At 37.1% G+C, this 25,698-nt stretch overlaps 1 protein-coding gene and 2 pseudogenes across 1 annotated transcript; all 3 read right to left on the reverse strand.

The window, feature by feature from the left end:
* Window positions 1-716: 716 nt before the first annotated feature.
* On the reverse strand, window positions 717-1,640 carry LOC120228449 (olfactory receptor 4A15-like). The gene has a single exon (XM_039226806.1). It carries the CDS (start codon window positions 1,632-1,634, stop codon window positions 717-719), a length of 918 nt encoding a protein of 305 aa, XP_039082737.1. The 5' UTR covers window positions 1,635-1,640.
* Window positions 1,641-13,413: 11,773 nt separating this feature from the next.
* LOC120228381 lies at window positions 13,414-14,358 on the reverse strand (annotated as a pseudogene).
* Window positions 14,359-23,577: 9,219 nt separating this feature from the next.
* LOC120228382 lies at window positions 23,578-24,104 on the reverse strand (annotated as a pseudogene).
* Between the last annotated feature and the right edge of the window lie 1,594 nt (window positions 24,105-25,698).

The raw sequence follows: 25,698 nt of genomic DNA on the forward strand, positions 1-25,698 counted from the left end.
TATGGCTGAGATATTATCAGATTACCAAACTATGTAAGATGATTAATGAATCATTTTTATGAAAATATAACACCAGAGTTGTTCTACTTCAGGAGATAATAGGATTCCCCACTCAGAAAATTAAGAAGATCTTCTTACTGTATCTATCTCTTTTGTTCAGATTTTTTCTCTACACTTAGCTGGTGATTAATATTTTACCTTGGAAGTAGCATTCCTACTCAATCTTAATGTGCTAAGCAATAAGAACAAAACTATATACTTCAATATGTTTCTGATATAAAAAGAAGTTCCATACTTTAAGTATTAATATCGGTTATCTTTGTATGGGAGGAGTAAACCAAAGGTTTATGTCCCTTTTCTGAAATATGTAATGGGCACTATGGGTTCTTAAAGTGAGCAATTACGTAATAGAGAAATGTGAAAAATGTCCACTAGCAAAAACAAATTCACAGTATTAACTATAGCATAACTTATCACATAGAACATAAACCTATAGTTTCAATAGAGACATCTTATACACGAAAGCTACACATCAACTTTCCTAAGAAATGATGAAAATCTTAGAAACATATTTTGACCATTGGAAGCACTTATCTCTTAAATGCTTTTCATCATGCACAAGTTTAAACCTGAGGAGAAACTTACTACAAATAAAGAATTATTTACTGGCTGGAGCAACTCTTCACTGAAAAGAGGCGATATATTTCTCTTCTGCCTTATTTTCTTCTTCGGGTCCAGAGCTTCTTCATGGCATTTTTCATCTCTCCATTTCTCAGAGTATAGATTAAAGGGTTCAACACAGGGGGGATAACTGTGTAAAACACAGTCAGGGATTTATCAATGGGTAACGTAGAAGGAGGTCTCACATACATGAAGATGCAGGGGACAAAGAAGAGGACCACCACCGTAATGTGGGACCCACAGGTGGATAAGGCTTTGCGCCTCCCTTCCTGACTAAGGTTCTTCAGGGAGTGCAGAATGACCCCATAGGAGATGAGCAAGACCGTAAAGATGACCACACAGATTGCCCCATCATTGGCAACCACGGTGAGGCCAATAACGTAAGTGTCAGTGCAGGCAAGTTTTAATAAAGGGTACATGTCACAGATGAAGTGGTCAATGACATTGGGACCACAGAAGGGGAGGTTGTAAACAAAGACAAGGTGAACCAGAGCATGCAAAAAACCTCCAACACAGGCCAACAGCAGCAACAGAACACGCACACGTTGATTCATGATCGTCAAATAATGCAAAGGTTTGCAGATGGCCACGTAGCGGTCATAGGCCATGACCACCAGGAGTAAAATCTCTGCACCACCAAACAAGTGTCCTAGAAAGAGCTGGGACATACAACCTTGGAAGGAAATGGTTTTCTTCTCATAGAGTAAGTCTATAATCATATTTGGAGTGACCGTAGTAGAATACACAGTATCCATAAATGATAAGTAACCAAGAAAGAAGTACATAGGGGCATCCAGGGTTGGACTGACCACCACAGTCACCACGATGAGAAGGTTGCCAGCCATTGTCACAACGTAGATGAGCAAGAACACAACAAATAATATTTTCTGACCTTGGAGGCTCTGGGTGAGCCCCAAGAGGACAAACTCAGTCACATTGATCCTGTGTTCCATATGTCCTTTTGTATGTCCTTATTTCAGAGCTCAGCACAAAATTGATTATAAACATAATAATTATTAGTGACTTCCAGCAGTCTTAATATAATGTATTCATTCAACAAATAGGCATTATAATTCATTATGTTCCAGTACCCTCAGAAATTACAAGAATATAAGGCTGATTAAAATATGCTTCCTAAGCTCAGCAATCTGCAGACTAATACACAAGTATTTAAAGACATATGTGGGGGGAAAATATACTATTAAATAAATAATTTTCTACAACAAGCTTTCTATCTGGAAGCTAGTACAATTGTACCTATAACGGATTCTTCATATAAAAACTTTTTAATAGATTAAGGTTTAATGAAAAACTAAAGCAAGATTTATATTTCCTCCCCAGTAAATAAAAGAGATGACTGATTATCTTCCAGGATCCTTTTAACTAACAAATGAAATCACAAATTGATATATTTTACAATTTCAAAACATCTTAAGAATTTAAAAAGTATCATGACATCAACAGATTACAGTGCTTAGAGGAAAAAGATGTACATTTTAGAGGAAATATCCAGAGTTAATATTAAAGTGGACACAAAGCTCTAATCATTTAAGTAAATGACAAATAAATCAATGGCAAAGTGAGTAAATCATATAAACAAGTAATAAAAGGAATGCCCAACACATGTATGCTCTGATGCTGAAACTCACCTTTGACCAGAAGCATAGGAACTGAAATAACAACTTGGTAATGAAATTGTTACCGTGGACTCTTCAAAATCACTCTTTTAAGACATGTGGATGCTACATCATCCTCTAAACTTTCACAGATTAGCAAGCAATGCTCAAAGAACATATCAGTTGAAATTATCATGAGATTTATAAAATATGCCCATTAAAATATCACTAAATACTTATACTTGAAACTAATATCTAGAAACACGCATGAGAGAAAAGGAAATTGTATTCTGGTTCTTTGTATGTGAAAATAGCCAAAAAAATATTACAGAACTGAGTCAATCTTCATATATATTAGTAATCACAAAGAATGTCTAACATGGATGGTTATCAGAATCACACAGAGAAACTTTTAAGGGACTGTGAATTCCCACCACACCGAAATCTAAAACGTGAAGCCTAAGCTGGAATCTTACATCTAAATACCCTTCCTGGGTTGTCTACATCCTGAGACAGCTCTTCAGTCCAAGGTCTGGGTTGGAGTCCCTTCTCCCTTGCTTTTTATGCACCTCTGTGCACACGGAGCAGGAAAACACATGCACCATCACTGGACGTTGAACTGTTTCCATAGAAACAATGCTTTCCATCGTCTCAGAAAGTCACTCATTTCAGTCTTTCAGGGGGAAAAAAGGGAACTTCTTAAATTGTTGGATTTTGGAAAATGAATACGAAGGTCCAGTAACCTAACCACGTCTGAATCTTGACTGGGAACAAAGAGACCCAAATACTCGTTGTTGGCAGAATTTGTCCTAACAACAAATGAATGTTAAACCAATATTGTGAGGTTAAAAAGGGGAGAGGGGGGTCAGCTTTAGGGGACAGACAATTGTGAATTGTTTAAACAAAGATTTTTATGTGGTTTGTTTTTTATATCAATATGAGTAAAATAGCAATATAGCCTTGACAACATTCCATTCTCAGTCAATTATACTGGCCTGTCTTCACAAAGTACAGTTATATTTTGGATTCCCTGAATGATGGAGAATAACTTAATATACATACTTCAATATGATCTGAGTCCATCATTTCAATTGCTGAAAAAGCCAGTTGGGTGAACAGTGATACAAACACTCTCTGAGGTCAAGAAAAGGTCTGCAGACACTTTATCTGAGGATGGACTACAACACATATGGATGAGTCATTCGGCTGGTGCATCTCCAGGAGTGATTCTTCCCTAATTACATTCATTGAGAACTTCATCTAATTTTGATCTCCAGAGATGCCACCTGCACCTCCAGAGATGCCACCAGGATAATCACCAACAGAACTTACAGAAGGATGTCCTCTGTAGCAGGAGTAGCAGGAGTAGCAGGAAGGGAAACCACAAAAGAACAACTTGAGATTGAATCGCCAAAAAGGAAACGTCCAGTGTGGGCAGAAATAAAATATGCAAAAACTCTCTTCTTTAAAGCATGACTTTCAAAATAGGCAAAGCTGTGTCAATTAGGTTTAAGCTACGTCTTTGCACTGAGAAATCTGAACTGACGTGCAGAAGATGATGAAAGCAAATTTCAGAACAAGACATTTAAAACAAGTCTTGGGGCACCTCTGTGGCTCAGTCAGTTAGGCGTCCAACTTCGCCTCTCGCCATGATGGTTTCTGAGTTTGGGTCTCGCATCAGGCTCTGTGTTGACTGCTCAGAGCCTGAAGCCCCCTTCGGACTCTGTGTCTCCCCCTCTCTATCTGCCCCTCTGCATCTCTCTCTCTGTGTCTCTTTCTCTCTCAATCTCTCTCTCTCTTTCTCAAATAAATAAATACATAAATACAAAAAACATTGGGGCTCCTGGGAGGCTTAGTTGATTAAGCGTCTGACTTCAGCTAAAGTGATGATCTCACAGTCTGTGAGTTCAAAACCCACATTAGGCTCTGTGCTGATGGCTCAGAGCCTGCTTCAGATTCTGTGTCTTCCTCTCTCTCTGCCCCTCCCCTGCTCGTGCTCTGTTTCTGTCTCTCAAAAATAAAAAAAAATGTTTAAACTTTTTAAAAATAAAACATTAAAAATTTAAACTTGTCTCAAATGTAGATAAAGAAAGCCCCTCCCATAAGAGTTTGTCACATAGTGGCACCCAGGCAAGTTGATAGCATCTGTGTTAGTATGGGAGGGAGAAAGGAGAACAGAGTGTGGGAGGATTCCATTATCTCTGAGTGCCAAGAAAATGCTCATGGAAATAGACACTACAGGAGCCCAGAAAACAACTGGAAAAGCGTTTCAATGGACTAATGATGCAGACTTTGAGTCTGGAGTCCTCTCTTGCCCAGCAAGAGAGTGGGTGCAGAATTGAATACAAGAGAGGCTAATGTCTGGGAGGAGACAAGAGCACTGAGTAAGGGTCCTTGCTCCATATTTATTAGTATCAGAAGGCTTGCAAACATGATGGACATGCAGAAAGAGACAATGAAACAGTGATCATTAACTCAAGTGTGTGAGAGAAAGGGAATTTCAAAGATATGCAGTGTTGGGGGGGTTGGGTCAATATAAAACAAAATCCTGGCATGGAGCAGATAGCTGTTTATAGCAAGCACCAGGCGCCATGTCTGTTTATCTTAACTTGCCTAGGGGATAAGACACATAGAGCATGCTACCTCAGGGTCAACAAGGCAGGGTTTTTTGTTTTTGTTTTTTGTTTTTTGCTAATTAGCTCCAGGCAATTTCATTCTGCTGGGATGGTCTATCACCCTGTTTACCTATTGTGGACAGTTTCATCCTGTGGAAGCTGATTTCTGCTCAACACTTTTCTTCTATGCTGGGGCACTTTTTCCTGTTTATTGCTTCTCAGATGCTTTTGTCCCAAGCCTTGTTAACCCATTGGTGCAAGCCCAGGGAATTCCTAAACTTATTCCCCACAGACTTAAATCATACAAAATATATATTATGAAGTTCATCTGGGAATTGATAAGAAAAATATAACACTTCCTAATTGTTTACAAATTAAGCAACATGAGTTACCATGATTAAAGAAGAAATATCAATGAATAGTTTTTAAAATAAATTTTAACAAGAAATAATGAAAGATATATACGTGTGTGTGTTTGTGTGTGTAGGTACTGGATTCAGCTAAAGGAGTGCTTAGAAAGAAATGTGTAGTTTTAAAAGAAGTATTAGAAGACAAGAGATATTACAGAAATGAAGTAAGCTTACTATAAACCTGAAAAAAAAGAAAAGCAAAATAAACCCAAAGAACATTGTAGAATGGAAATAGTAAATAAAAGAAATCATGGAAAGAGAAATTACTTAAATATAAATTAGCATAGCATAAAAATAGAATAGAGAAAATCTATAAATTCAGGAATTGCTTCTTTGAAAGATTCACAAAATTGATGTTCCTAGCAAAATGGATTAAGAAAAACTAAGAGAGGGGCACCTGGGTGGCTTTGTTGGTTAAGCGTCCGACTTTCGCTTAGGTCATGATCTCGCGGTTCGTGGGTTCGAGCCCCGCGTCGGGCTCTGTGCTGACTGCCAGTTCAGAGCCTGGAGCCTGTTTCAGTCTGTGACTCCCTCTCTCTCTGACCCTCCCCTGCTCACGCTCTCTCTCTCTCTCGAAATAAATAAAAAAAAAACTTAAAAAAAAATTTAAAAAAAAAGAAAGAAAAAAAAAGAAAAACTAAGAGAAAAAAGGGATCAGAAACAGGAATGAAGGGAGTGCCATTACTGCATTCTATTGATGTGTAAAAGATAATAAAGGAATATCATAAGTGGATTTATGTTGGTAAACTTGTCAATTTAGAAAGTGGACCACTTCTATGAAAGAAACATCTTCATACCACCATCTTCAGGTGGTAAGTTCTTTACAGATTTTGGATACTAACCCTTTATCTGATATGTCATTTGCAAGTATCTTCTCCCATTCTTTCAGTTGCCTTTTAGTTTTGTTGATTGTTTCCTTTGACGTGCAGAAGCTTTTTATCTTGATGAGGTCCCAATAGTTCATTCTGTTTTCATTTCCCTTGTCTTTGGAGACATGTTGAGTAAGAAGTTGCTGTAGCTGAGGTCAAAGAGGTTGTTGCCTATTTTCTCCTCTAGGATGTTGATGGGTTCCTCTTTCACATTCAATGGTTTCATCCATTTTGAGTTTATTTTTGTGTATGCTGTAAGAAAGTGGTCCAGTTTGATTCTTCTGCATGTTGCTGTCCAGTTCTTCCAGTACCATTTGCTAAAGAGACCATCTTTTTTCCATTGGATACTCTCTCCTGCTTTGTCAAAGATTAGTTGGCCATACATTTGTGAGTCCACTTCTTGGTTCTCTATTCTATTCCATTGTCTATGTGTCTGTTTTCATGCCAATACTATACTGACTTGATGATTACAAATTTGTAGTACAGGCTAATGTCCAGGACTATGATGCCTCCAGTTTTGGTTTTCTTTTTCAGGATTGCTTTGGCTATTCGGAGCCTTTTCTGGTTCCATACAAATTTTGGGATTGTTTGTTCTAGTTTTGAGAAGATGCTGGTGCAATTTTGGTAGTGATTGCATAGAATGTGTAGATTGCTTTGGGTAGTATCAGCATTTTAACAATATTTGTTCTTCTGAACCATAAGGCATGGAATATTTTTCCATTTCTTTGTGCCTTCTTCAATTTCTTTCATAAGTTTTGTATAGTTTTCAGTGTACAGATCTTTTACCTCTTTGGTTAGGTTTATTCCTACATATTTTATGCTTCTTGGTGCAATTGTAAATGGGATAGATTTCTTGATTTCTCTTTCTGTTGCTTCAAAATTGGTGTATAGAAATGCAACCGATTTCTGGACATTGATTTTATATCCTGCAACTTTGCTGAATTCATTGATCAGTTCTAGCAGTTTTTTAGGGGAGTCTTTTGGGTTTTCCATGTAAAGTATTAGGTCATCTATGAAAAGTGAAAGTTTGACTTCATCTTTCCCAATTTGGATGCCTTTTATTTCATTTTTTTGTCTAATTGTTGATGATAGGACTTCCAGCTCTATGTTAAACAACAGTGGTGAGAGTGGATATCCCTGTCGTGTTCCTGATCTCAGGGGGAAAGCTCTCAGTTTTTTCCCATTGAGGATGATATTAACTGTGGGCTGTTCATATATGGCTTTATGATGTTAAGGTATGTTCCTTCTATCCCCACTTTCTTGAGGGTGCTTATTAAGAAGGGATCCTGTATTTTGTAAAATGCTTTTCTGCATCTATTGACAGGATCATATGGTTCTTATCCTTTCTTTTATTAATGTGATGTCTCACATTGATTGATTTAAGAATATTGAACCAGCCTGGAGCCCAGGAATTAATCCCACTTGATCATGGTGAATAATTCTTTTAATATACTATTGAATCTATTTGCTAGTATCTCGTGGAGAATTTTTGTATCCATGTTCATCAGTTATATAGGTCTGCAATTCTCCTTTTTATTGGGGTCTCTGTCTGGTTTGGGAATCAAGGTAATGCTGGCTTCATAGACCAAGTTGGAAGCTTTCCTTCTGTTTCTATTTTTTGGAACAGTTTGAGAAGAATAGGTATTAACTCTCCTTTAAATGCCTGGTAGAAGGCAGGCTTCCCCTGGAAAGCCATCTGGCCCAGGGCTCTTATTTAGTAGGAGATTTTAAATAACCGATTCAATGTCTTCACTCATTATGATTCTGTCCAAATTTTCTATTTCTTCCCACTTGAGTTTTGGTAGTGCATGGATGTCTTGGAATTTTTCCTTTTCTTCCAGATTCTCCAGTTTGGGAGAAAGAAAAATTAATGGACTGATGTCTCTGAGAGAAATCAATGAAGTGAACCAAACACTAACCATCCTGAAATGCCTTCATGAGAGAATTCCACTAAGAAACAGTTGTGGGCTGTGATTAACAACACATTGAATTGACTCTGGCATTGACACTCTCTCAGGATGGTGGCTGTGGGTAAGATCCTTAACCTCCATGAACCTCCAACTGTACAAGTCTAAAATGGGTCAAATTATACTATCAACTTCATAGCGTCACTATGAGGAACAAATGAGGAAACACACATGTGCTTGGAAAAGTTCCCAAAAAAATGATAAACAATAAGTGCTAGGTGTAATTGTTACTCAAAAACCTTCAGATAAAATATCATCCCAAGGCCATTTAAACTGTTCAAGAAAATAGGTTATTTTAAAGGAAAACTCCCAATTCTCTCTATAAGTCCTCCACTGACCTCAGAAGCATATTGCTCTTCCAGCCCTATGTGACACAGCATGCCCTGCTACACACGGGGACCAAGGGCTGGTGCTGAGAGTCCTGCATCCCCAGAAATGGGGCATGGCCAGAAAGGTACCACCCTTTCACCTGTCATGCAAAGCACATTGATTGGAGAACCTGGTACTAAACCATTTATACATGACCCACTTCTAGATCACTGTTTCATACTTAGCAGAGCAGCTCTTTCATTGCAATCTCCTGAAAGTCAGCCCTCAGACACACAATTTGTATTGGAAAAAATAATAATAACAATACTGAGACAAAATTCAACATCTAGTCATGAGAAACACCCTAAGCAGATTAGGAATAGAAGTTCATTTCCCAATATGATATGAGGCATCTCCAAAACTCTATAGTTAATATCATTCTTAATCACAGAAACCTAAATGCTTTTCCTAAGATCATGAACAAGGATGGCCTCTATCACCATTCCTAAGCAACACCAAGTGTAAGTCCTACTGGTAGTAAAACAGCAAAATAAAGAAATAAAAAGTATTGGAAAGGATGGAATTATATTTTCCTATTCATAGACATAATAGTTGCATACCTAGAAAATCACAAACAACTACTAGAACTATTAGTGAGTTTAGTAAGATCATAGGATACATGGTCAAAAATTAGTCATATATGTATAAATTAACAAAAAACAATTTGAAATTGCCATTTTTAAATGCACCATCTAAACTAACAAAAATTGTGACACCCTCAGGCATAAAGTGTATACATATATGCTGTAAGATATTTAACCTATAAAATGCTGATTAAATATCAAAGGAAAACTAAATATGTGAAGAGATATACCACAGTCAGTAACTTGAACACTCATTATTATTAAAATCCCAGATCTCCTCAAATTGATCTGTAGACTCAAGGCAATTCTCAACAAAATCCCACTAAGTTGTGTGTGTAGAAAAATTAACAAGCTGATTAAAAAATTTATATAGAAAGGTCAAATAACTAGAATAGCAAAATTAATTTTGAAAAGAGCAAGTTCAAGAGCTTGTACTACTTGTTTTCTAGATTTAATATATAGTATTGGAGAAAAGATACATAGGAGATCAATGAAATAGAATATTCTATGGACACACCCTTGTATTTGATGACTTATGACAAAGGCATAGAGGCAATTCAATATAGAATAATAGTCTTTTCAACAAACGGCTCTGTAATAGTAATAATAATAATACCTATTTGCAAAAAGTAAATTTTTGATCAATACCTCAAGCCCGAAATAGAAGTTAATCCAAAATGGCTATAAAGTTAAATGCTTAACCTAAAACTATAGGACTTCTCAGTAGGAACATTAGATAGGGTATTTGTGACCTTGAATTAAGCAAAGATTCCCTAGGTATGACAATAAAAGCATGATCGATTAAAAAATGATAAATTAGAATCCATAACAGAAATTCTGCACTTCAGAGGATATTTTAAAGAAAATGAAAAGACAAGATACAGACTGCAAGAAAATATTTGCAAATATATATCTGATAAAGGGTTTGTTTTGAAATACATAAAGAAGTCCCAACTTTCAATAATAATAACCTACTAAACAATGGTCAAAAGAACTAAACAGGCATTTCACCAAAGAAGATAAATAAAGGGCAAAAGAAACTACAAAAATTGTTCAATATATCTGGCTATTCAGGAAATGCAAAGTAAAATCACGTCAAGGTATCACTACTGACCTATTCAAAGGACAGTGTTAAAATTTGACAATACCAGGTTGTGACAAAGATAGAGAAAACCTAGAAATATCATTTGCTGCTAGTAATAGGCTACACTTTAAATAACAGTTTAAAAGGGTTTTATAAAATCATACATTTGGCACAAAAGCATGATCAATTAAAGAAATGAATTGGACTCTATAACAGAAATTCTGCATTTCAGAAGATAATTAAAAATGAAAAGACAAGATATAGACTGCAAGAAAATCTTTGTAGTTTATATGTTTGCAAATTATATCTGATGAAGGGCTTGCTTTAAAAAAATTTTTAATGTTTATTTTTGAAATAGAGAGAGAGAGAGAGAGCATGAGCAGGGGAAGGGGCAGAGAGGAAGGGAGACACAGAATATGAGGCTGACTCCAGGCTCTGAGCTGTCAGCACATAGCCTGATGTGGGGCTTGAACTCACAAACTGTGAGATCATGACCTGAGCTAAAGTCTGACACTTAACTGACTGAGCCACCCAGGCGCCCCATGGGCTTGCTTTTAAAATACATAAAGAATGCTCAACTTACTACTTCCTGTGAAGATTATATCTAATTAAAAAGTGGAAAAAAACAGATTTTCTACAGTGAAACAATAGACACTTGGAAAACAGAAGATTTTATTTGCAAAACAGCATTAAATTTAAAAAAAGACTAAATATATAAAGAAACATAGTGGAAACCAACTTGACAATAAATTATTTGTTAAAAAAAAAAAGAAAGAAACATAGTGGGTCTATATGAATATCAAAGAAAGTTTGTTGAGTGAAAATACCTACCCAGTTTTTGGATAAGAACTCTCAATTCTCCAGTGCGTGGGTGGTACAGTTAGCTGAGCGCCCACTTCGGCTCAGGTTATGACTCGTGGTTCGTTAAGTATGAGCCCCACGTCAGGCTCTGCACTGTTAGTGTAGTTCAGAGACTGGAGCTTGCTTAGGATTCTGTGTGTGTCTCTCTCTGCCCCTCCACGGCTCATCCTGTCTCCCTTTCTCTCTCTCTCTCAAAGATAAATAAACATTTAAAAATTTTTTAAAGAATTCTCAATTCTCTAAAGATATTAGCTCTTCTAAATCAAATCATATTGAAAATATTAACTAAACTTAGTTTTCACTAGAGTAGCCTATTAAATTTTAATGTTAAAACATAAATATGAATGAATAGACATAGTTCTGATAAGGAATAGTATGACGGAGTACTAAGCTTATCAGATATCAAAGTGTCTTATAAACAAAGTATATTACATTGTGTTGTAAATGGCACATAAATAAAAAAAAATAAATGGAAAATAATGGAGTCTTAATTGAATGTAGGTACATGCCATAATTTAGAATACAAACTAAGGATATTAAAGCAGTGGGGGGGCACCTGGGTGGCTTAGTCAGTTAAGCGTCCGACTTTCGCTTAGGTCATGATCTCTCGGTTCGTGGGTTCAAGCCCCGCGTCGGGCTCTGTGCTGACAGCTCGGAGCCTGGAGCCTGCTTCGCATTCTCTGTCTCCCTCTCTCTCCACCCCTCCCCCACTCACACTCTGTATCTCTCTCCTTGAAAAATAAATAAAATTTAATCCTTAATTAACTCCTTACATCAAAGTGTAGATGGATCAAAAAAATTAACATAAAATATAAGACCACAAAACAGTTAAAATATTAAATGTTGGAAAGCCTGTGGAAGGATATTTTGTTAACACTGAAATAGGGAAAGATGTTCTGAGCAAGATATAAAAGCCAAAGAAAGTATTAAGAGATTTGATTATGTAAATGTAATAATATTTCTACATGACCAAATATATTCTCTAAAGTATAAAAACATCCAAACCCAATTATAGGCTGGAAAAATAATACTTACACATACAATGGTGAAAGGGATAACTTCTTCAGTGCATGACTAAACCATACACATCCACATGGAAAAGATCAGCAATCAAATAAAACAGGTAAAAGTTATTAATAGATAACCCACAAAAGAGGAATATAATAAATTTAAACATATGAATAGATGCTCAAATTCAATTATAGTTATTGAATTTCAATTCAAGTAACACAAATGAAACACAATTTCATTAATCAGATTCTCAAATGCCATAAATGTTTGTCAAGCACAAGTTGTGTCAAGCACTGTACACAAACAGGTGTTTTCTAGACTGAGGGAATAGCTCAGTCTAGAAAATAACTGTATTGTCAACAATTTTAAATACTCATACCAATTGATGGAACAATTCCACTTCTAAAACCCATTCTTGAATATTTTCAAAAAGACGTCACTGCAGTTATTGATCATAGAAAAAGATTCAGCAACATGAAAAGGACTGGAAACACTATTTTACTGTATTTTATAAAGAAGTTTTAGGCAGGATGAGGAACCTGAGAATGAGTTACATCCATAGACTGATATGGAAAGATCTTCAGAGGCTGAGTAGCAAATGCACAAGTTATACACAGAGACATAAACACAAGCACATATATGAAAATATGATTTTATTAGCAAGGATTATTAACTGAACAGTCTTAGAAACATAATAATCTTAGAATAATAACTGCAAATATAATAACGGGGAGACTCTGATGAGAGATGGGTAGGATGTTTATTATACATCATATCCCCTTAGTATGGACTTTATTTTTAATAGTAATTATTACCTACCATACTTGCAAATATATCATGGAATGTTTGGGTGCCTAGGTGGATAAGTTGGCTAAGCGCCAACTCATAATTTCAGCTAAGGTCATGTTCTCATGAGCCCCACATCAGGATCTATCCTGACAGCACAGTACCTACATGGGATTTTCTCTCTCTGCCCCTTCCCTGCTCTCTCTCTCTCTTTCTCTCCTTCTCTTACACACACACAAAATAAACATTTTTTTTACAAAATAAAATATTACACTAAAAATTTCATATGTAATGAAAAGAAATTGAATAGAGAAGATAGTCTATATAGCAACAAATAATTTGACAATGAAAAGAATGTAAATGAAAGACAAGAATCAGAATAGAAATGAAATAAAGTATGAAAATGAAAGTAATAAAGGAAATGGAGTGACTAATTATGAATTAGTGTAACTCCATAAAATATTTCATTTACATTTTCAATGCACATTATTTATTGACTCCAACTGTGAAAGCATTTACAGTAAAAAGGACTTCAACATTTGAGGAGATTGGCCCTAATGCTAAGTTACTCCCTTCATGATGGATGATGTGTTCATCACTGCTTCACATGACTTCCTTCTCCAGAGCTGCTTCACAGCATTTGTCATCTTAGAATTTCTCAGAGTGTAGATCAGGAGGTTCAGCATGGGGGTTATGACCGTATAAAACACACTCAATGATTTGTCAATGGGGAAGGCCTTAGCAAGTCTCACGTACATGAAAATACATGGAACAAAGAAGAAGATCACCACGGTGATGTGGGAACCACAGGTCTGGAGGGCTTTCCGCCTCCCTTCCGGACTAAGGTTCTTCAGAGAGTGCAAGATGATACCACAAGAGAAGAGCAAGAGCACAAACACAATTGTGCAGATCAGTCCTCCATTGGCCGCAACTAATAAGCCAATGACATGGGTGTCAGTACAGACCAGTTTCAGTAAAGGGTACATGTCACAGAAAAAATGATCAATGACATTGGGACCACAGAATGGGAGACTATAAATTGTGCTAACTTGAATTACCAAATGCAGAAAACCTCGACCACCAACACAACACACACCATTACCTCATCATGACCAAATAATGCAAGGGCTTACAGATGGCCACAATGCGGTCATAGGCCATCACCAGCAGAAGAAAGACCTCTGATCCACCAAAAAGGTGCTCTGTAAAAAGCTGGGTCATACAAGATTGAAAGGATATGGTATTTTCCCCCAAAGAACAAGTCTGAAATCAATCTAGTGAGAATGCAAGAGGAATAAGTGACATCCATAAAAGATAAGTTAGCAAGAAACAAGTACATAGGCGAGCCCAGGGTCTTACTGAGAGCTATAGTCACCACAATGAGCAGGTTGCCCACCACGGTCAAAATATAGAAGAGCAAGAACATAACAAAGGACCTTCTGTTCCTTTCCATCCTGTGTGAGGCCTAAGAGGACAAAGTAAGTTATATTGTTTCTTGGTTCCATCCAGTCTGCAGAGGAGCTGACTTCCCACATTAGAAGCAGATGATCTACAAAACAAGAGGGAAACTTTTAAATGCATTAGAAGATTAATCTTCTATTCATTCATACAAATAAAAGAATGTGGAAGTAGCTGTTTGTGGCAAATGCTTCAGAGATGCTGTGATTTCCAAATTGAATAAGCCGTGGTTTCCTACACTCAGTGATATCTTACATAATAATCACCAAGGTAATGAGTGACATTATAAAAATAGCTGCACAATGCAAAGATCCTGGGGTAGGAATATATCAACCAAACAGGAATTAGAGGAGCCTCCCCAGAGAAAATAATGTTTTAGCTGAATTTTAAAGGAAAAGAGGAAGGACAAGAAAAGAGGGCAAGGGAATTCGATGAAAAGGTGCATAGTTTATAAAGCCACAAAAGTGAAAGACTTGAGAGGCATTTAAGGCAACTGAAATATTCAAAGTGAGTGTATCAAATTAGGAATGGAAGGTCACTGCCAGGATTGTCTCTTCCCTCCCTGAGACCTTTTTCTTACAGTCTTTGGTTGGATATGCCCCATTTTCCTGACCACCACATGTGGAAGCACCCCATTATTGTGTCTCTCCCTTACCTTCAAATATGTAACACCTCCCACTTTGGACATCTCCAATTGGATATAAGTTCAGTACTTACAAAACCAAACTTTTACATAATAAAGCTGGTCAACACAATTGCAAAGCCTGGTTTCCACTATTATTGTTAGTCTTACCTCCTGAAGGCAAATCCACAATCTGAAGGAACACTTTTCACTCATTTCCAACCATATGGATTTCCTCTGTCATCCGGTTTGACAAGAGAGGGCAAAAGCTGCATTATTACTTGAGGATATATTTTATTTCCATTTATTTATATCCATTTCCTCCATGGAGTTTCCTGCTTATTCAGAAGATTGCTTTTATTTGCACTGTAGATGACTTCCTACGAATTCCATGGTTCTACACAGAAAAACAAAAATTTATCACAATAGGATAACTTATCAAAAAGACAAGGAACTCCTATCCTTACATAAGAAGATAGCCACCAGCCAGTTCCCAGGGACATTCTTCTCAAGTAACATCTTTCCTACTAATTTCTAAATAGAAAATACCATTCAGTTTGTGAGTCCTTCTCTTTCTATAGTGTTGATTTGGGCAGAATAGTTGGCCTGAAATTTCGAGACACTCTTGTACTTTTTCTTAAGCAATATTTTAAACCTAAGAAGGACCCCCTGAAAATTTGATCAGTTCTAGCATCTTCTCCATTCAGGCAAAGAACACTGGACATTTTATCCTTTCTGACCACATTCCTCATTAAGTCCTAGGATTAGAAAGTGTCCAAGACTGATTCCTGCTTAATTACACCATTCCATCGGATTTTCGCAGAAGTTTGAAAGTACATCTAAATGTAAAGATATTACTAGACTAAATCACATAATGAAGGCCTATAAGATATAATGTGGAGCAAAAAATAGCTTTAAAACCATTATGTGACCTCTGCCAGTCAAGTATAAAATTTCAGCCCAGTTATTTTGTTCCAGTGAAGATTAATTTACCATATATTTTTCCACTTGTCATATAATGTTTTTCCTTCGTTTTATTTAATACTCAATTTACTCTGCCTAGAAACGTAGTTAATATTTTAAATATTTATTTACAAATTTTAATGTAATGACTCTCCAAGGGTTTTGCTTTCAAGGAGTTTTGTTTATGGAGCACCTATTTAATGACAGGAAGTGGCTAAGACTGAGAATACAGCAACTAAAAGATGGGAGGTGGGGAATCATGTATAAGGTCCTTCCTGTATGAACCTTATATCCCCATTATAAAGTCAGACAGAAAATCAGGGGACAATTTAGTAAACTTATTGTTGTCTTATCAGTTAATAATGCAATAAATAAGGTATTCAGGGAGAATCCTGTGGAGAAAGTGGCCAGGGAAGAACTTTCTTCAAAGATTATCCTTAAGCTGAGATCCTAAGGATAGAAAGGGGCTACTTTTCTACCAGAAAAACCTTTATAGGGAATAAAATTTAGCAAAAATTAAGTAAGTAAAATAATCTCACTGCACGGATGGCCATGACCTTTATTTAAAGTACCCTAAAAATTTCACAGGGATTTTTTTTTATCCCAGTGCCATTTTGAAAAGGTGGGGTGAGCATGAGCACTCCCATCTTCCTCCTGATTGGGAAAGCTTTCAACCTTTCCCTGTCGAGTGTGATGTTACCTGTGGATCAGTCATATATGGCCTTTCTTATGTTGAGGTACATTCCTTCTATACTCAGTTTCTTAGAGATTTTATTTTGCTTTATTTTATGTTTTGTTTTATTTTCTCAAAAAGACACTGAATTTCTGTGCTACTAAGTATGACAACCCAGAGAAGGAATTAAGCTAACAGCTCCTTTTACAACACTATTGAAAAGAACAAAATACTTATGAATAAACTGAAACATAGAAGCAAAAGTCTTGTATATTGAAAAGCTACAAAATGTTGCTGAAAGATATTCTAGAAGACACAAACACATGGAAAGACTTTAATGAACTGATACAGTCTATGTTATAGAGATGACAAAAATACCTAAAGTGATCTGCAGTTTTAATACAATTTCTATCAAAATCCAAAAACTGTTTTTTGTTGAAATAGATAATCTATCCTAAAATTCAAGTGGAAATTTAAGGCACTGCAAGCAGCCAGTATAAAGTTGGAGAACAGGGGCGCTTGGGTGGCTCAGTCAGTTGGGCGTCCAACTTCGGCTCAGGTCATGATCTCATGGTTCGTGGGTTCAAGGCCCGCGTCGGGCTCTGTGCTGACAGCCAGCTCAGAGCCTGAAGCCTGTTTCAGATTCTGTATCTCCCTCTCTCTCTCTGACCCTCCCCTGCTCATGCTCTCTCTCTCTCTCTCTCTCTCTCTCTCTTTCTCTCTCTCAGAAATAAATAAAACAGTAAAAAAAATTTAAGTTGGAGAACAAACGAACAGTTGGACGATTTCCTGGTTCTAAAACTTAGTATAAATCTATAGTAATCAAAACAGTGTTACATTGGCATAAAGATGAATATAACAATGAATTAAGTACAGAGCCTAGAAACAAACCTTTGCATATATGTTCAAATGATTTTCAACAGGTAATAAGAACATTCATGGGGAAGTGAAGAGGGTTCAAAAAATGGTGGCTTCTTGTCACAGACTTGGAGTCAGGAGTTCTCTCTTGTCCAGCAAGAGCATAGGTGCAGAATTGAATATGAAAGAGGCTAATGTCCAGGAGGAGACAAGAATGCCAAATAGGGGTTTTGCCTCTATTTACTGACCTCTCAATAAATAGAGGTGAATATACATTGACCTCTCAATAAATAGAGGTTCACCACACCGTGGTGAATGTACAGAAGAAAACAATAAGATAGTGACAATTAATTTGTGTGTTTAAGAAGCAAAGGGTTTGGGGGGCGCCTGGATGGCTCAGTCGGTTGAGCATCCAATTTCAGCTCAGGTCATGATCTCACAGCTCGTGGGTTTGAGCCCCGCGTCGGGCTCTGTGCTAGCTGCCAGCTCGGAGCCTGGAGCCTGTTTCGGATTCTGTGTCTCCTTCTCTCTCTGACCCTCCCCTGCTCACTTTGTCTTTCTCTCTCAGAAATAAATAAAACATTTAAATTTTTTTTTAAAAAGAAGTAAAGGATTTGGGAGGCAAGTGACATTAGAAGTTGAGATTACATTGGTGTCAGATGCCAGATGGACAATGTTTCTCTGTAAGAGATACAGCCAAGTAGCTGATATCTCCAGAGTTTAAGATTGCTGGAGAATTCTGTCTCAAGTCTAACAAGGAAGCCTTTTCACTAGCTAACCCTGGGAGTTTTTGCCCCAAAGCAGCTTCTGCCTCTAATTGTTCTTGGACACTTTTATCCTATGGAGGCAAGTTTCCACCCTATGCTTTGCTTTATAGCTCAATATCCTGATGAACATGGGTGCAAAAATTCGCAGTAAGATACTAGCAAATTTAATACAATAGTACATTAAAGGGATTATTTACCAAAGTCAAATGGGATGTGTTCCCAGGATGCAGGGTTGTTTCAATATTAACAAATCAATCAACACGATATTAATAAAAGAAAGGATAAAAACCATATGATCCTGTCAATAGATGCAGAAAAAATATTTGGCAAAATACAACACCCATTCTTGATAAAAGCCATTAACAATGTAGGGATAGATGGAACATACCTCAACATCATAAAGGGCATATATGAAAGACTCACAGCTATTATCATCCTCAATGGGGAAAAACTGAGAGCCTTTCCCCTATGGTCAGGAATAAGGCAAGAATATCCACTCTCCCTATCAGCAATCAGACATAAAAAAGGTACAAAAAGCATCCAATCAGCAAGGAAGAAGTCAAAATTTAATTATTTGCAGACAACATGCAGATGACTATTTTCTACGTAGCTTTTCTATGCAGAAAACCCAAAAGACTGCACCAAAAAAACCTGCTAGAACTAATAGATGAATTCAGCAAAGTCACAGGATATAAAATCAAAAGGAGAAATCTGTTGTATTTCTATACACCAATAACAAAGCAGCAGAAAAGGAAATCAAAGAATCAATGCCATTTGCAATTGTACAGAAAACAATATGATACCTATGAATAAACCTAAGTAAAGAGGTGAAAGAGCTATATTCTGGGCGTGCCTGGGTGGCTCAATTGGTTAAGAGTCTGGCTCTTGATTTTGGCTTAGGTCATGATCAAATGGTTTGTGGGATCAGGAACACCATCGTGCTCTACACTGTCAACATGAAGCCTGCTTGGGATTCTCTTTCTCTGCCCCTCCCCAGCGTTTGCGCTCTCTGTCTATTTCTCAAAATAAATAAACAGTAAAAAATAAAATATCTCTACTCTGAAAACTATAGAACTCTGATGGAAGAAATCGAAGAGGACACAAAAAAATGGAAAAGCATTCTGTGGTTATGGATTGGAAGAACATTGTTAAAATGTCTGTACTACCCAAAGCAATATACACATTTAATGCAATTCCTATGAAAATAACACCAACATTTTTCACAGAGCTAAAGCAGACAATCCTAAAATTTGTATGGAATCACAAAAGACCCTTAGTAGACAAAGCAATCCTGAAAGAGTAAAACAAAACTGGAGACATCACAATTCCAAAATTCAAGCTATATTACAAAGCTGTAGACATCAAGACAGTATGGTACTGCCAAAAAATAGACACATAGATCAATGAAACAGAATAGAAAACCCAGAAATGGACCCACAACTATATAGTCAACTAGTTTTTGACAACGCATGAAAGAATATCCAATGGAAAAAGGACAGTCTCTTCAACAAATGGTGTTGGAAAAACTGTAAGGCAACAAGCAGAAGAATGAACCTGGACCACTTCATTACACCACACACAAAACTATATTCAAAATAGATGAAAGCCCTATATGAGACAGTAAACCATAAAAATCCTATGGGACACAGGCAGCAGCATGTTTGACCTCAGTCACAACCTCTTACTAGACATGTCACCGAGGGCAGGGGAAACAAAAGCAAACAAGAACTATTGGGACTTTATCAGATCAAAAGCTTCTGCACAGTGATGAAAACAATCAACAAAACTAAAAGGCAACCTACAGAATGGGAGAAGATATTGGCAAATTACATATGATACACAGAGTTAGTATCCAAAATTCATAAAGAACTTTTCAAACTCTACCCTCAAAAAAACCCAAATAACTCAATTACAAAATGGGCAGACAATATGAATAGACATTTTTCCAAAGCAAACATCCAGATGATTTAACAGACACATGAAAAGATACTCAACATCACTCATTATCAGGGAAATACAAATCAAAACCACAATGATATGCCACCTGACTCCTGTCCGGATGGCTAAAGTCAGAAACACAACAAAAAGTGTTGGCAAGGATACAGTGAAATGGGAATCCCTATGCATTGTTGAGGGGAATGCAAACTGGTGCAGCCCCTGTGAAACAAAAGGTTTTCCTCAAAATGTTATAAATAGGACTACCCTATAATCCAGTAATCACACTACTGGGTATTTACCCAAAAAATAACAAAACACTAATTCAAAGGGATACACGCACCCCTATGTTTATTGAAGCATTCTTTACAATAGCCAAATTCTGGAAGCAGCCCAAGTGTCCATCAATAGATCAATAGATGAATGGATAAAGAAGTAGTTAGGTGTGTGTGTGTGTGTACATATACACAGTGGAATGTTAGCCATAAAAAGAAAGACATCCTGCCATTTGCAACAATATGGATGGATGAAGAGAGTATAATGCTGAGTAAAATAAGTCAGTCTGAGAAAGAAATATACCATATGATTTCACTCATTTGTGGAATTTAATAAACAAAAGAAATTAGCAAAGAAAAAAGAGAGAGGGAGAGGAACCAAGAAACAGGCTCTTAATTATAGGAACAAACTGGTGCTTACCAGAGAGATGGGTGGGAGGATAGGTGAAATAGGTAAGGGGGATTAAAGAGTACACGTCTCACGATGAGCACTGAGTAATGTATAGAAATATTGAATTCCTCTCTTGTACACCTGCAACTAATATAACAATGTATGTTACCCATAGTGGAATTAAAATTTAAAACATAATTAAAACCACAATGAGATACCACGTCACACCTGTCAGAATGGGCAAAATGAACAACTCGGGCAACAACAGATGTTGGCAAGGATGCAAAGAAAGAGGAACCCTTTTGCACTGATGGAGGGAATGCAAACTGGGGGAGCCATTCTGGAAAACAATATGGAGGTTCCTTGAATTATTAAAAATAGAACTACCGGGGTGCCTGGGTGGCTTAGTCGGTTAAGCGTCCGACTTTCACTTAGGTCATGATCTCACGGTTCGTGGGTTCAAGCCCCGCGTCGGGCTATGTGCTGACTGCCAGCTCAGAGCCTGGAGCCTGTTTCAGGGTCTGTGACTCCCTCTCTCTCTGACCCTCCCCTGCTCACGCTCTCTCTCTCTCTCTCCTAGAAATAAATAAAACATTAAAAAAAATTTTTTTTTTTTAAATAGAACTACCCTAGGACTCAGCGATTGCACTAGTAGGTATTTATCCAAAGGATACAAGAGTGCTGATTCAAACGGGCATATGCACCCCAATGTTTATAGCAGCACTATCAACAATAGCCAAAGCATGGAAAGAGCCCAAATGTCCATCAACTGATGAATGGATAAATAAGATATATATAATGAAATATTACTAAGTCATCAAAAAAAATGAAACCTTGCTATTTGCAACAACATGGATGGAACTAGAGTGTATTATGCTAAGTAAAATAAGTCACTCAGAGAAAGACAAATATCATATGATTTCACAAATATGTAGACTTTAGTATACAAACCAGATAAACATACAAGAAGGGAAGCAAAAATAATATAAAACCAGAGATGGAGACAAACCATAAGAGACTCTTAAATGTAAAGAACTGTGGGTTACTGACAGAGTGTCGGGGGGAGGGGCTAAAGAGGTGAAGGGCAATTAGGAGGACACAGTGATGAATCACTAAATTCTATTCCTGTAACTATTATTACACTCTATGTTAACTAGCTTGCATTTCAATTTTAAAATTAAATTTAAACATTTTTAAAAAGAAAACTCTTTCAAAGCATAAATGATGTTCCATATCACAATGAAAGCAATTCCATTTTCTTCCTAGTTTTCAATGTTCCAACAGAAAAACCTGTTGCTGATTTTCTTACATAAGAGCAAAAACCAAAAAACCTGATGCTGATTTTTTTTTTTTACATAAGAGTGAAAACCAAAATTTTGTTTATACCAAAGCAAATCATTATTAGGCCTATCAGTACAAAGTACATAAGTTGAATACACTATTCAACTTTGGGGAACACACTATTATGCAAAATAACACATTTTTTTACCCATATCTTCAGCATCATAAAGACAAAAATAAGACATTCTATTCATTCTTTGAAGAATGGCAAAAAATGTATATAACAGCTAATGAGGAAAAGCATTAAAATATGTTGATAAATGGATTCGTATGGTTTTCTGTGCTCAGATCAGGAACTAGAATCTGTTTTCATCATCAACCGTCGCATACAGGTTCATCTCAACCTGGGAAAACATCCAACATCCCATTTAACAAGCTTTCTCACTAAGAGCATCTAACTAAACATAATAACATCTCCTGTATAAATGTCCTGAACTGCAAAAGCATAGGCATTGACCTGAGGAATTCAAATAATCTTAAAGATAAGATGCATAATGCAGCTACAGAAAGTTGCTGCAGTGGTAAAATAATGAAGATTAAAATTTATAAACCACTCTTTTGGCACCAGTCATTTATTCTAAGTATTAGCCAAATTACTTTCTCATTAGTTTGGGTGAAAGCAAATTTTCAAAGGTAGCTTGTTTAACACACTTAAAATTTTAAAAACCATTGGGGTACCTGGATTTCACAGTCAGTTAAGCTTCTGAATCTTGATTTCAGCCCAGTCATGGTCTCATATTCATGAGTTGGAGACCTGCATGGGCCTCAGCTCTGAGAACATGGAGACTGCTTGGCATTCTCTCTTTCCCTCTCTCTCTCTCTGCCCTTCCTCCATTCATTCTCTCTCTCTCTCTCTCTCTCTCTCTGTCTCTCTCTGTCTCTCTCTCTCTCTTCTCTCCCTATGTAAATATTTAAAAAATTTTTAAAAACTATTGTTTCTAAGCTCTATTTCAATATAAACAAAGAAAAATAAGGCTACAAAGTGATATTAATTATCTTTTTGCTTGTAATAGTACAAATACCTGTGCCTTTTATTCAACCTCTAGAATTTCCCTGTTACATTGAATCTTAACTCAAAAGAAAATTTATTCTGCTTTTTGAGAGACTTTGTGTAAACTAAAGAGAAACATCTCTAGAGAGTCCATTGAAAGGCTAAATTCCTTGTCAGCATTTACTACTTTTTTGTTGCTTTAGAATTAATCATAGGGGTGCCTGGGTGGCTCAGTTGGCTAAGCGTCTGATTTTGGCTGAGTCATGATCTCACAGCTTCTGAGTTTTAGCCCTGAGTTGGGTTCTGTGCTGACAGCTCAGAGCCTGGAGCCTGCTTCGGATTCTGTGTCTCCATCTCTCTGCCCTCTTACTCACACTCTGTCTCTCTCTCATTCTCTAGAAATTACATAAAAATATTTTAATAAATAAACAATCGTAAATGTGTTCAGTGTTAGTGACACATTCTTATTCTATTTTTGGTTACATTTTTACACCAGAATTTTTCCATAGCATTTTTCATCTTTGGACTTCTCAAGGTGTATATTAAAGGATTTAATATGGGAAAGATAGTCATATAAACTAGAGTTATGGATTTATCAATGGACAAGTTGGAAACAGGTTTAACATACATAGAAAAGGGGGGGGATCGAGGACAATCGCTGTGGTGTAGGAGCTGCAGGCAGACATGGCTTTGTGCCTCCCTTCTGGACTGTGACTTTTTAAAGAATTTAGAATAAGCCCATATGAGATGAATAGAAAGATAAAGATGACCATGCCAATGGCTTCACCATTGGCAACTACAGTGAGTAGGTGTCAGTGCAGGCAAGTTCTGATAATGGGTACATGTCACAGATGAAGTGGTCAATGACATTGGGGCCACAAAACATGGATGTACACAAAGAGAAGTTGAACCATAGAGTGCACAAGACCACAAACCCAGGCCACCACCAACAGCAGAATGCAAACCTTTCGATTCATGACCACAAATCTTGGTGTGCCTGCTCTAACCAGTATAAGATGGTGAAAGTGACATTGGGCTAGTTTGATATAACCCTTAACTGATCTGACTCCTTCTGCTTTCTACCACTGAGGTCCCTGAGCACCATGTAAAAAGTCTGACTGTCTTGCATGCGGTCCTGCATCTAACTGAATAGCGAGAGGGACTTGTTGGGTTCGTTCCAGTCGCCATTGCCAAGGCACTCTGAACATGAATGAAGCTGCCCAGAATCCTGTAGACTCCTCAGTTTTCAGATAAATACCACAGAGTGACTTCAGTCCATGCCCCATAAAGCAGAACTATCCAGCCAGCCTCTGCCAGAATTGCTGGCATATAAGCCAAATGATTACCATAATAAGGGTAGCGAACACATATCTACTGCACATAATTAGAATTTTTGTGTGTGATGATAACATTTAAGATTCACTCTCTCAGCAACTATGTCTATGTAATACATTATTGCTAACTACTGTACCCCTCTATACATTAGCTCCCCAGAACTTATTCATCTTATAACTAGAAATTTGTGTCCTTTGACTAACATCTCCCCATTTCCCCACCCTCCAGGCCGTGGCAAGCACCATTCTCTGGCTTATAAAAGTTGGGTTTTTTAATTCCACATAAAATGAGATCATACAGTATTTGTCTTTCTCTGTCTGACTTATTCTGCTTAGCTTAATGCCCTCAAAGCCTCTCATGGTGTTGCAATTGGCAGGATTTTCTTCTTTGTTATATCAGAATAATATTCTCTTGTGTACATATATCACATTTTATTTTTCCATTCATCCATCAATGGACACTTAGGTTATTTCCATGTCTTGGCTACGGTGAATAATACTGCTGTGAACATGGGACTGTAGATATCTCCTCAAGATTCTGATTTCATATTCTTAGATTCACACACAGTAGTGGAATGTCTGGAACATATGGTAATTCTATTTCCCTTTTTAGAGGAATCTCCATACTGTTTCCAGAATGGCTAAAACAATTTATATACACAACAACAGTGAACTGGACTCCCTATTTTTTTTTAAAGGTTTTATTTATTTTGATAGAGCAAGAGAGAGAGAGAGAGAGAGAGAGACAGTGTGTGTTCACAAGTGGAGAAGGGGCAGAGAGAGAGGTGGAGAGAGAATCCCAAGAAGGCTCTGAGCTGACAGCACAGAGCCCAACCCGAGGCTCATTCTCAGGAACGGTGAGGTCATGACCTGAGCCAAAATCAAGAGTCAGACACTTAACCGACTGAGCCATGTAATCTCTTTTCTTTTTGATAACATCCATTCTAACAAGTATGAGGCAATATCTCATTGTGGGGTGTTTTTTTTAAATTTTTAATGTTTATTTATTTTACAGAGAGAGAGAGAGCCAGCAGGGAAGAGGCAGAGAGAAAGGGAGATAGAATCTGAAGCAGGCTCCAGCATCTGAGCTGTCAACACAGAGCACAATTTGGGGATCGAATTCATGAACCTTTGAGCCATGAGATCATGACACTAGCTGAAGTCAGTTGCTTAACCAACTGAACCACTCAGGCACCCCTCATTGTGGTTCTGATTTGCCTGTCCCTGTTGAGCACCC

This window comes from Hyaena hyaena, unplaced genomic scaffold (genome assembly GCF_003009895.1).
Source record: "Hyaena hyaena isolate Hyena2069 unplaced genomic scaffold, ASM300989v1 scaffold_23, whole genome shotgun sequence".
Classification (NCBI taxonomy): domain Eukaryota; kingdom Metazoa; phylum Chordata; class Mammalia; order Carnivora; family Hyaenidae; genus Hyaena; species Hyaena hyaena.